The 13,361-nt window shown below is 37.0% G+C and overlaps 1 protein-coding gene across 7 annotated transcripts in view; it reads right to left on the bottom strand.

Annotated features, from left to right (window-relative positions):
• The window catches only part of OSBPL9 (oxysterol binding protein like 9), a 169,468-nt gene that overhangs the window by 19,325 nt on the left and 136,782 nt on the right, over positions 1 to 13,361 (bottom strand). For all 7 annotated transcript variants that reach the window (XM_032302361.1, XM_032302364.1, XM_032302363.1 and 4 more), the window contains 3 exons: positions 9,139 to 9,229; positions 7,134 to 7,238; positions 1,649 to 1,808 (listed from right to left, as the gene is read on the bottom strand). In XM_032302361.1, the coding sequence (XP_032158252.1) occupies positions 1,649 to 1,808; positions 7,134 to 7,238; positions 9,139 to 9,229 (356 nt within the window). The remainder of the gene's footprint in view (positions 1 to 1,648; positions 1,809 to 7,133; positions 7,239 to 9,138; positions 9,230 to 13,361) is intronic.

A 13,361-nucleotide genomic window follows, 5' to 3' on the forward strand; every position in this document is an offset into this window, starting at 1 on the left:
CTGTATAAGATAGATATGATTATTCTCCTCATACATGGATGCTCAGCTCAGAGGTTCAGTGACCAGCTTGAGATCACACAGCTGGTAAGCAGTGGAGCCATTTCAAAGGCACGTCTGGCTCCAAAGCACAGATTCTTTCCAATGTGGACTTCCATCTAGTTTATAATTGTGTGCAACCATACCGTTCAGTGACTTAGTTCACATAGAAGCTATCAGTACTGCAGGTCCTATCAGTACTGCAGGTCTTTAGAAAGTAAGCAATGTAAAACACTTTCACGTTCTCTTCCTTCAGAGACCGAAAAACAGTAGATAGAAACTTGATGCCAGAGTAAAAAAAACAAGTAGTAGCAGCTGATAACCAGCAGGTGTCACAGGCTCAATGCCTATCAAGATCAGGCAGAGACCATAAATACTGTGAACTAGGCTAGATTATAAGGAATACAGACCTGGAGCAACATATTCAATTTGAAGGGATTTAAGGCTCTGTAGCTCACTCAGTTGAGTGTCTGCCTCTGGCTCAGGCCATGATCCATGGTCCTGGGATTGAGTCCCACACCCGCTCCTCGCTCAGCGGGGAGCCTGCTTTTCCCTCTGCCTGTTACTCCCCTGCTTGTACTCTCTCCCTCTCTCAGACAAATGAATAAATAAAATCTTTAAAAAAAATAAAAAATAAAACAAAACACCACCCCCCAAAAGTCAACAAACACTCTGCTGGTCAAATAAAACATTTGCAGTCCCTACCAGTTTGGGAATCCAGATTAGGGCATACAAGGAGAGCATAAAATTGAGGGAGGAAAGGAATCCAGTGGTTAGCTGGACACAGAATTTAACTCTGGGCCCCTTCAAATGGGAGGTTCATCAATTGTGTATTTGTCATGGGATGGGTACCAGGAGAGAACAGAGAAGGAAGCTTATAAGGAGAAAACAGAAAAGCCCATGAGCCTACCAGTGACTCTGCAGACATGCCTATTACATGTACAACAACTAAGTATTTTTAAATTTATTTCCTATTTCATAAAAATTTCAGGAGAACCCCTTGAAACTGGGTTCAGACTCAGATACTATGAGCTTTCCTGAATATGGTTTTATGCTTCTGGAGGACAGATGAATCTGTTTTGATATTCAATTGTACTCTGTTTAGCATAACACCTAATGTTTGATATAAGATGATATTCTTGATTCTGTTTAAAGAAAACTTGCTTGGAAAATATCAAAAATCAATAGTAAGTTTTATCAGAATTTTCTTCCAAATGCTTATTTCCTTTTAACCCCACTATCATTAAAAAAAAAAAAAAAATTTCTTCCCCCCCTCCAAATTAAAGCTAATTCCTACTAGCAAACTGCTAACAATGGTTTCTTTCTAGCTTTCTCAATCTCATCTGACCCTCTCCTAATGTCGGCGCTATGGAAATAATGTCAGGAGTTCAATTAACAATACTGGCATATTACTTTAGCTGATGCTAATTTATTCCACTTGAATTAAGTCAAAAGTATTTGAATTAAGTCAAAAGTCACAGAACTGGCTTTGCTCAATAAGCCAATCAAAAAAGCAGCTTTATTATAAGGGAGTCTGTCAATCCTACCAGTCTCAAAATAAAATTAATTTTTAAAATCAAGAGTCATTTAAATACATAGCTCAATTACTTACTCTATTAAGCGCTTTGGGGATGTGCCACTTTGATGGAATTCATCAGCATCATAGAATTCATCTTCACTGCTAGAATAAGAGAACTCGGGGACAGTATTTGGAGACAAGTTGACATGGCTTGGAGAAGTCAAACTGCTACTAGGTGGTGAGTGCCCACTGCCTAGGAAGTAAAAACATTTTTAAATTAGGAGACAATGTTGGTAATAGAGGGAAAAAAATTAGGGAGATGGAGTCAAAACAGACTTTTCTAAAATCAAGGAAAGTTAAGTTGGTAGAAGTCCTTATGCTCTCTGTAAAGAAAATCAACACTTAACCTAGCCAAAGAAAAAGGCAAATCACGTAATAGAATGGGACATAGACTTTTAAATGAAAAACTGCTATCTTCCCATTTATAAATATCCATAATTAGAAAGGGAGCTCTTTCAATTGTAATTCAGTGTGAGTTCTGGGGTCTGAAGCCCCACAACAGATACAATACCAATGGAGAGCCAGGCCTCCTATTTTATACTACAGAACCAGATATTTTAAAAACACAGCAGGGACACAATGAGAATGCATTAATGGAAAGAATACCAAAGACCACATGAAAGTTAAAATACTGTCCAGGATATCACATTCACATTAGTCATTGTGTTTTTGACAGTTACATGAAAACACAAAAGCACCACACAACAGCCCTAGCACTCAACATCCAAACTCCTTACTTCTTTTCTACCTACGTCAAAGTCAGATGCCTGGGGCTCAGGGGCAAAGAAAAACAGAGGTCTACTATGGGAAGAATGTGGAAAAGGAAAGGACTAGAAAAAACATCTTTCTATACCTAAGCAGTCTAAGGAAACGGAAATTACCAGAGATCCACAGAAAGACTACTATCTAATCTCTGTGATCATGATTCACTGTCTAGTAACAAACAATAAAAGTATCAAACCATGGAGGACTACTGAGATTAATTCAACAAGTGTTTATAGAGCATCTACAGGCTCTTGGCAATTTATGCCCATCTGCTATAGATGCTTGACAGAGATTAAATTTAATTAAGTCAATACTAGTAATCTAAAAACCAAGGCCACAGTTATAGAAGTTGAGAAACAGCAGCAACAAAAATGAATCCATAGTCACCCACGGATTGTTAGCCCATTCTTGCGTCAACAGTTAGAGAAAAAGCACATCCACTGCCACACTTAGTTGCCATGTTCACAAAGATACTTTAAATACATTAACAGAAAAAGTTTGCACCAAAAAAGGTAATCTTACTGTGGAAATTGCAAAAATAGTTCATCTTAGCAAATAACTTTAAATTCCCCGCCCCCTGCAATACTGGCAGTAAAACTGGAAAGAGACGTTCTCTTACTGAAATAGGCAATAATAATAATAATAATAATAATAAAGCCCCCAAAACACCCAGGAATTAAAAATGATTAAGAAACATGCAAACACTCTAGGTGATCACACAATTAAAAATGTGTCCAAGAAGAAAATGAGTTTGGGAACTTAAAACAAAACAAAACAAAAAAACCAACAAACACAAAAACTGAGTTTTCCTTATGAGAACAAACAATATTATTTTTTTTTCCTCAGTTGTTACCTTGTTTCTTTTTTGTATCAGAAAGAGAGTTAAGGAAAGGTGAAGAAATCAGGTTGGAAAAAAGCAAGAAATAAATCACATGTTGATTTCATTTCTAAAAGTCCTTTAAATATACCTATGCTAAAATGCTGTATTTTAAAAGTTATCTTCTGAAATAATTATATCCTAAATTACTTATTATAATTATCCTAAATGTACACAGGAAAAATACCCACTTTTTCAAAGTTTGTAACTGATTTTATGTAGCTTTAAACAGACAATTCTGGCTGTTTCCAAGCTGACATAATCCTTTCTTTAGTAAAATGTGGAAGATTTTATATAATCTGAAGAGAAATCAAAGTATCCTTTTTTTTTTTTTGAGAGAAAGAGGGAGAGACAGGGAGAGTGAGAATGAGAATCTTTATTTATTTATTTATTTATAATATTTATGTATTTGACAGAGAGAGCACAAGTAAGCAGAGCCGCAGGTGAGAAGCAGGCTCTCTGCTGAGCAGGGAGCCTGACATGGGGCTCGATCCCAGACTGAGGCACCCAGGAGCCCCAGGGAGAGTGAGAATCTTAAGTAGGTCCCATACTAACCAAATGTGCCTGATACAGGGCTCTGTCTCAAGACCCTGAGATCATGACCTGAGCCGAAATCAAGAGTCCGATGCTTAACTGACTGAGTCACTCAGGTCTCCTAGAGTATCCTTTTATATTAAAAACAAAACAAAACAATAAAGAAAACACAGGTACTTTAAAAAAAAATGAACAAAAGGTGATACAAGTAATGAAATACAGGGAAAAAGTCAGCCAAACATTTCAAGCTCATTATTCAAATTACTTGTATTTTCCCAAGAACTTCAAGCAAGAGGTATTTTTGCTTTCTTTCAAATTCAGAAGACAGCGGCCCAAGCTGTTAAATATTAAAGAACAAAGTAACAGTATCAGCATCTTTACTAATTCAAATTTCAAAATGGGCTAAAGTCGCAAGGTAATTTTCATTATTACAAGACAGGAGGAAAGTCCTGTCTAGGAAAGAAATCTGTGGAGCAACAAACAGGGGCTCACCTCCTACTTCCTCAAGGCATAACAGGGACAAAAGCATGAAGTTTTCCTTTGAGTTGATCTCAACATAAAACTAATCAGTTTTCAAACAAGAAATTAATCTAATATTAACACTGATAGTATGCCTGTAAATTACAGGAAAAAATAAAGGCCATAGTCTAAATAAAGAGAATACATGTTAAAATGAAGTATCTTTTTTTGCTTATAAAATGACAAAAATGTGAAAGAATAATACATTTAACCTTAAAAAAATGTATGTGCCAAAAGTGCTTGTACAAGGATATTCACTAAGTACTGTTTGTAACAGGAAAATCCTGGAAACAACCTAAATGTCCATCAACAGAAAAACAGGTAGTATGTGCTCAGGCAGCCATAAAAAGAACACTGCAGACCTAACAGTATAAACACAGAAAGCTCTCTAAATGTTCTCTGTTAAATGAAAAGAGTAAGTCACAGAAACACATGATGTCATTCAGGTTAAAACAGCAAGAAGAATACAAAATATATTTTCACAGAACTAGAACAAATAGTACTAAAATTTGTACAGAACCACAGAAAACCCCCAATACCCAAAGTAGTCCTGAGAAAGAAGAATAAAGTGGAAGTATTACAACACCAGATTTCGAAATATACTACAAAACTGTGATGATCAAAACAGTATGTATGGTATAGCCATAAAGACACACGTATCAGTGGCACAGAACAGATACCCCCCAAAGTAAATCCATGATTATACAGTCAATCCATGATAAAGAAGGCAAGAACACTTAACCTGTGACAAAGGAAGCAAGATTATACAATGGGGAAAAGACAGTCTCTCCAATAAATGGTGCTGGGAAGGCTGGACAGCTGTAGGTAAAAGATGAAACTAAAACACTTTCTAACACTATACACTCAAAAATGGATTAAAGATCTAAATGTGAGACTTGAAACCATAAAAATCCTAGAAAAGAGCACAGGCAGGAATTTCTCTGACATCGGCTGTAGCATGTTTTTCCAGATGCATCTCTCTGCGGCAAGGCAAAGGCAAAAATAAAAAATAGGGATTACATCAAAATCAAAAGCTTTTCAACAGCAAGGAAGCTATCAACAAAACAATAAAGGACACCTCAGTGAATGGGAGAAGATATCTGCAAATGATATATCCAATGAAGGCTTAATATTCATAATATACAAAGAACTTCTACAACTCAATACCCCCCCCAAAAAAATCTGTTTTAAAAAGGGGCAGAGAAAGAAAGGGGAGGGGGCCAAAGGACTGAATAAACGTTTTCCAACAGACAGATGAAGAGGTGCTCAATGTCATGAATCATCAAAATGCAAATCAAAACCACAATGATATCACCTTACACCAGACAGAAGGGCTAAAGTCAAAATGACAGGAAATAACAAGTGTTAGAAACACTAATTCAGGGGACACCTTGGTGGCTCAGTTGGTTGGGCTGCTGCCTTCGGCTCAAGTCATGATCCCAAGGTCCTGGGATTGAGTCCCACATCGGGCTCCTTGCTCGGCAGGGAGCCTGCTTCTCTAGCTGCCTCTGCCTGCCTCTCTGCCTGCTTGTGTGTACTCTCTCTATCTCTGGCAAATAAATAAAATCTTACAAAAAAGAAAAAAGAAAAGAAAAGAAACACTAATTCAGAAAGATACACACACCTCTATGCTTACTGCAGCTTGATTTACAACAGCCAAGATATAGAAGCATACCCATTAACAGGTGAATAATGAAAGGAAATGTGGTGTACACACACACACAGAGGAATATTTTTTTTTAAAGATTTTATTTATTTATTGACAGACAGAGATCACAAGTAGGCAGAGAGGCAGGCAGAGAGAGAGAGGAGGAAGCAGGCTCTCCGCTGAGTGGAGAGCCCGATGTGGGGCTCGATCCCAGGACCCTGGGATCATGACCTGAGCTGAAGGCAGAGGCTTTAACCCACTGAACCACCCAGGCGCCCCCACACAGAGGAATATTACACAGCCATAAAAAGGATGAGATTGTGCCATTTGAAACACCATGGATGAACCTAGAGGGTATAATATGCTAAATGAAATAAGCCCAACTGAGAAAGACAAATACCACATGACTCCACTTATGATTTAAAAACATAACAAAACAAAAAACTCCACAAACAAACAAACAAACAAAAAGCAGAATCAGGCCTGTAATACAGATAATAAAATGACAGTTGCCAGATAGGAGAGGGGTGGAGGGTTGAGCAAAATGGATGAAGGGGAGAGGGGAATACAGGATTCCAGTTATGGAATGAGTAAGTCATAGGAGTAACAGGCACAGCATAGGGAATATAGTCAATGACAGCGATTAACAGGACAGATGGTAGCTACACACTTGGGGGAACATAGCATAATGTATTAACTTGTCAAATCACTAAGGTGTCACCTGAAACTAATGTAACATCATTCGTAAATAAATAAATAAATAAATAAAATTCTGGGGCACCAGGGTGGCTCAGTCAGTTAAGCAACAGCCTTCGGCTTGGGTTGTGATCCCAAAGTCCTGGGATCAGCCCCATATCAGGCTCCTTGCTCAGCAGGGAGCCTCCTTCTCCCTCTGCCTGCTGGTGCCTTGCTTGTGGCACAACTTGCTCTCCCCCAACTCCGTGTCAAAACAAATAAATAAAATCTTCCAGAAAAAAAAAAAAAGAAAGGCAATTACTACTCAAGCTTCTGGTTCTATCACAAAGTTAACCACTTCATGTATAGAATGATGGTAAAATTGTACCTCCAACACAAATATGTAACACATTTCACCGTTTTTCCCATCAGCAATCAAACACAAACCTTAAATGTTAATGGGGAGTTATGAGAATTAAAGAAATTATATAAATTTGTACCTGTACTATTTGGTGTTGGAGTCTGATGATGTCCCAAGGTAGTTAATACAGGTCCAACAGGTAGCGAAGATGGACGCTGTTCTGACTTACATAGCTGAGAAGGTTCTAGAAGATTTGAACATATGAAATAAGTTAGAAAAAAAGCCAAATACAACTGTGTTAACTACAACTGTGTGGAATTTAAAATCCTAAAGATCAGTAATTTTTGAAACTGTCTTCCATTAAGTCAAGTTCCATGCTGCTCCCTCTTCCGGATCTTCTCTCCCCTTTAAACTCAATGGTGATAAACTACCATTTTATCTAAAACATTAGGATATCAAGAGACTAATCAGGGCAGGCCAAACCTCAGCAAAAATGCTCTATGAAACTAGCAAACACTTCTGATGATAAGGTCTTTCTAAGCATCAAACCACATAAAATCATTTAAAAATGAGGCACATGGGACACCTGGATGGCTCAGTTGGTTGAGTGTCCCACTCTTGATTTTGACTCAGGTTTGGTCTCAGGGTCATGGAATCAAGCCCTGCACTAGAGCTCTGCGCATAGTGGGGAGCCTGCTTGAGAGTCTTTCCCTCTTCCTCTTGCACACACATGCATACTCTCTCTCTCTCTAAAATAAGTAAATCCTTAGGGGCGCCTGGGTGGCTCAGTTGGTTATGCATCTGCCTTTGGCTCAGGTCATGATCCCAGAGTCCTGGCATCAAGTCCCGTATTGGGTTCCTTGCTCAGCAGGGAGTCTGCTTCTTCCTCTGCCTTCCATTCCCCCTGCTTGTGTCTCTTTCTCTCTCTCACCGACAAATAAATACATAAATAAATCTTAAAAATACACAAATCTTTAAAGAAATAAAATGGGGGCACAGTAGTATTTCCTCTTTAGCCCAAGATACTATGTTCATTCTCTTAAAGAATCAAAATTCGCAAAAGCATTTCACATACTTCTAAGGTTTTTTTTTTTTTTTAAAGATTTTATTTATTTATTTGACAGAGAGACACAGTGAGAGAGGAAGAGAAGCAGGGGGAGTGGGAGAGGGAGAAGCAGGCTTTCCGCTGAGCAGGGAGCCAGATGTGGGGTTCAATCCCAGGACCCTGGGAACATGACCTGAGCTGAAGACAGATGCTTAACGACTGAGCCACCCAGGCACCCCTACTTTAGAAGTATTTTTAAAAGGATTTTTTTGTTACATTCCTGACCTAACTAAATCATCGAGAAAGCAGAAATGTTGGATTCAACAGAGGTAAAAGGAATTCATACACACAGCTGTTGTCCCTAAGCCTTCGTTAGTTTAAAAAAAAATACTATTGATTACTTTATACTTAAAAATACAGGTCCCTTCTAATCAATAGGCGTAACAAATTTCACCTTTCCCTTCCATTACCTAGAGTTCACCATCAAGAAGAAAACATTTGTATTCTTCACAGCTATAAAAAGTATCCCAAAATAGAAAGTTTCTGGATTACCTCCAAGTAGGTCAATATATATTAAGATTTCTTTGGTAGCATGAATCCTGGGTCATAGGATTCTGTCCCACCAGCTAATCTACATCTTAGTAACCATGTTTTCCTTTCATCTCACTATGAAAACCAAAAGCTCTTTCACTGTATTAAAAAAAATCCCCCAAACCAAAAATATTATCATCTTTTTCCAGTTCATTTTCTGCTATTTTTGTGATTCCTTTTGTTTATCAAAAAACAAAACGAAGGGTGCCTGGGTGCCTCAGTTGGTTAAGCGTCTGCTTTCTGCTCAGGTCATGATCCCAAGGTCTTAGGATCAAGCCCCACATTGGGCTACCTGCTTAGTAGGGAGCCTGCCTCTCCCTCTCCCTCTCCCTCTCCCTCTGCCCCTGCTTGTGCTCTCTCATTCTATCAAATAAATAAAATCTTAAAAAAAAAAAAAAAACAAAGACAAAACAATAAAACCAAAAACGAGCCCTTCAAGATTTATGAAAACTGAACAAATTAAATTTTCTCTAATCAATGAAAATGAAACATTTTTGCAAATACTTACCTGGAGGTAAGACAGTCTGGGTAGGCATTGTGTTGATCACAGGTTCCAAGGGACTAGGTTGATATATTGCATCTACAGGATTAATAGTACTCTGAGATAAAGAAACACAGTATAGTTATTTTTAATTAAATACCCTTCCAGTGCTCACCCTCCCAAATGTACGAAATGCCCACATTTCTGACAGCAAAGTCCTGAGGGTAGCTATATAGAGATGCTGCTCAAAATGTAAAGAAGAAATGAAATGCATTTATGATATAGAAGTCTAAGAGTTTCTTAAAAAACAAAACATAGTAAGGAGGGAAAATGAAAGAATTTCTGTCATATGGAAAGATAAAGCTAAATGAAAAAACCTGCAAAGAGTTGTAAAATGGTGTGGGAAAATTTCAGGAAGTAAAAATAGTCACTTCTGAATTCAGTTCTTCTCACTTAATTCTTAATTCACCACAAATAATGTTTCTCTATTGAAGATAGAAATACTCTCTCTTACTCTGATGTTATTAAACATTACAACTACAACTGGTAAATATACCTGCACCACCACTGGGATTTTATTTTTCCATCTCATACTATTGCCACCTTCTATCACTGTGTACATAATGTACAGGTACCTAGTTTTATAGTCACTAAATGCAAAGAGATATATCTTCTAATTGGGGGATTCAGGGAAGAAAGCTTTCTTTTTAAGGATTTAGAAGAAAAAAAGTAAATATGCAGTTACAGTTTTAGAGGAAAAAAAAAGTCTACATCTTTCTGATTTCAAGCCAAGAACTTACTCTGCTAGCATAAGGACATTTTAAAAACAAGACTCTATAGTTTACTGATGCTTTTTTACTTTGAGGTGGGTAGTTAAGTTTAAACTAAGGTCTTTCCCAGAGTAAAATTTAGATCTATCATTTAGAAGACTATACCAGATAAAACCCGAGAAAGAAAATTTTAAGTTCTTTAGTTTTCTGTGCTCCAGAAAACTAAACTTCAAATATGTATTAGGGAAGGCTTATAATAGGAAATAGTGAAACAGATTTAGAAGAGAAATACCTTACTGATGAATGAGCCCCAAAAGTATTCATAAAACTTCAGAAGACCCTAGCAATGGAAACTGAGTTAAGGGGAAAGTTTTTATAGCATTCTCATTTAAAGCCTAAGTTTGATTTTTTCTTTAAACCTCCTTCTCTGCTTAAATATTAAAAATCATTAAATCAGATCTCTTAAATCAACTGACTTGAGCACAAGAATGTCCGATATTTGTCACAATAGTCTACTGACTATAAATATTTTAACAGGAAAATAAAGGACACTTAGAGAAGAGACCCTGAAAATAATCACTAATAAAAACCCTAATAAAATGAAGTAGGGAAGGTTCTGAAGTACTGGGAAGAGCACAGATAAAACAGACTCAGAATTTTAATTCCTTAGAGTCCTTATTCTACCAAGATTTGGCAAATCTTTTATCTACTATGGTCCTTGCTTTCCCGTTCTGTAACATGAAGAAATGTCTGGATTTTATGTTCTACAGAGGCTTTCTGGTTATTACTTTATGATTCTATCTTCAGATACTGGACCAGCACATAATAACTAAACAAATGTCTCAACAAGTCCTGCAGGTGTTTTCAGTATAAATTCCTTATTTTTACCTAATGGTTTTCTTCAAAGAACTCCAAGTGCTTTACAAAGGCAAAATTCCACCATTAATATCGATTCACAGGAAGGAGAGTATGTCACCTCCTTATCTGCACCTTTTATATAAGAAAAATTACTGAAGAGACTAAGAAATAACTTTGGAAAAAGGGACCAGCAAAATTCTATCTTTTGAATGTAATCTTTTGTCTTCCAGATGAAATGTTCTAAATCTGAAGATTTAGCTAATGTGAAGATCAGATATTTGCCATGTACAAGTACCAAATATCTTTTGTTGCTTGCCTTAATAGAAAATGTAACTATTCCATACTTATCTACAGCCCTTGTTCAATCAATTTCAGGCTAAAATATGTCAAACGACATTCTACATCTTGCTTTGAAAATGAATGTGCAGCACTTTAGAAGCACAAATAATCCTCAGCTTTAACTAGCTGTAACATTAACATTTACGTAAAATAAAAATTATATGTACATGTATTTATGTATAGCTAGCTAGCATTTATTGATTCTGTGCTCATCCTGTACCTTATAACAATGTTCATCTGATGTAGACCTAGCCACCGTTCTTTAAAGATGAGGAAACTGAGGCTCAAAGGTTAAGTAACCTGCCTAAGATCACAACTAGTGAGTAGCAGGGCCAGGTTCTAGCTGTGTGGGTCTAAGATTTGAACCATGAATGCTTCCTTTTTTAAAAATAAAAACTCTTGGGGCACCTGGGTGGCTCAGTGGGTTAAAGCCTCTGCCTTCGGCTCAGGTCATGATCCCAGGGTCCAGGGATCGAGCCCCACATCGAGCTCTCTGCTCAGCAGGGAGCCTGCTTCCTCCTCTCTCTCTCTCTCTCTCTCTCTGCCTACTTGTGATCTCTGTCTGTCAAATAAATAAATAAAATCTTAATAAATAAATAAATTAAAAAAAAAACCTCTTAAAGAAAAATGCTATAGTTTTTGCTCAGTGATTCAAGCACAGTTATTTTCTAAGTTTAGATTTTTTTGTAAGTATAAACTTTCTAGATGTTTTTAATTGCAAATGACCAAGCATTTTTGGTATGTAAAACTGCCAATTTTGGGGGTGTCTGGGTAGCTCAGCTGGTTAAGCGGCTTGGCTTTGGCTCAGGACATGATCTCAGGGTCCTGGGATTGAGTACTACATTGGGCTCCCTGCTCAGTGGAAAGCCTGTTTCTCCCTCTTCCTCTGCCTGCCACTCTGCCTATTTGTGCTCTCTCTCTGTCAAATAAATAAAATCTTAAAAAAAAAAAAAAAAACCTGCCAATTTTCTTAACATAATAAAAAGTAATTTTGCTTTGAGGAAAAAGAGAGAAAAATAATTGCCAACATGATTTTCCTTAGGATCTTTGGGGACCATAACATGTTAGACAACATATATAGTCCTTTTCCAGGAGTCTTACAATCTTAAGTGGTAGCTCAGGAAAAGATACTACATTACATTACACTGTATTTAGATCACATAATTGTATTGTATCACTCTGGCTCAAACTCTGAACTCACACTGTGAAAAGAAAGATAAAATTCCAATGTCTTTAATTCAAATTTTAAAAATGCTTCTTCTCGGGGCGCCTGGGTGGCTCATGGGTTAAGGCCTCTGCTTTCGGCTCAGGTCATGATCCCAGGGTCCTGGGATCGAGCCCCGCATTGGGCTCTCTGCTCAGCGGGGAGCCTGCTTCCCCCTCTCTCTCTGCCTGCCTCTCTGCCTACTTGTGATCTCTGTCAAATAAATAAATAAAATCTTTAAAAAAAAATGCTTCTTCTCTTATCTCTGGCTTCCCAAGAAATATGCAAACAATATCGATATTTAACTTTTTTCATTTTAAACCAAATATAAAGATAAGATGCTTATCCTTTTAAGTACAATCATGAGATGGTTTTGAAGATTTTGAAGTTTCCAGGTCTCAGACAAGTAGACATCTGTAAAGTCTTGGGACAAAAAAAGGGGCGGCCTCCTACTTTAGAGACCTTTAAAGAGAAGTTATCATAAAAATAGGGTCACTCCAAATACAATCTTCAAACTCTTTTATTTCCAGATGGGAAATACCCACAATAAAATTTTCTTTTCTTTTTAAAGAAGAGGTTGAACCTAAGGGAAGAGTAAAATGCTGAGGAGGAGGAAAGAATAAGAAAATGGCTATAAGTGAAAGAATTCATGTTGCAATACGTTTTAATAAAAACACAATATATATACCACTGTATCAAGGACAGTTAACACAACACACAAAATCTAAAAATAAAATAGAAACCAATTAACAATATTAAATAGATTAAGGAATGTTTCAATACTGAATCCCTCCCTCCCCTTCTGCTTTCATCTGAGAAAAAAAGAAGTTTGACAAGAAATAAAGCATTGTGAGTTATGCCTTAGTCATAAAAGCTGTATTTTCATACCATGATTAACCCCTCATGTTAACACATGCAAAGTGATTCAATCTGAACCAACACTTAGAAAAATTTTAACATTTCCCCTGCAAATGATTGCTGAAAGATGGCTAACTTTAGAAGTTAAGGAAAATTGCAAGAATCAACAACAAAAAGCAGTGAGTAGGTGAAAAAAGGAATTTGTGTTGAAAAATGAGTAG

This window comes from Mustela erminea, chromosome 10 (genome assembly GCF_009829155.1).
Source record: "Mustela erminea isolate mMusErm1 chromosome 10, mMusErm1.Pri, whole genome shotgun sequence".
Taxonomy (NCBI): Eukaryota; Metazoa; Chordata; class Mammalia; order Carnivora; family Mustelidae; genus Mustela; species Mustela erminea.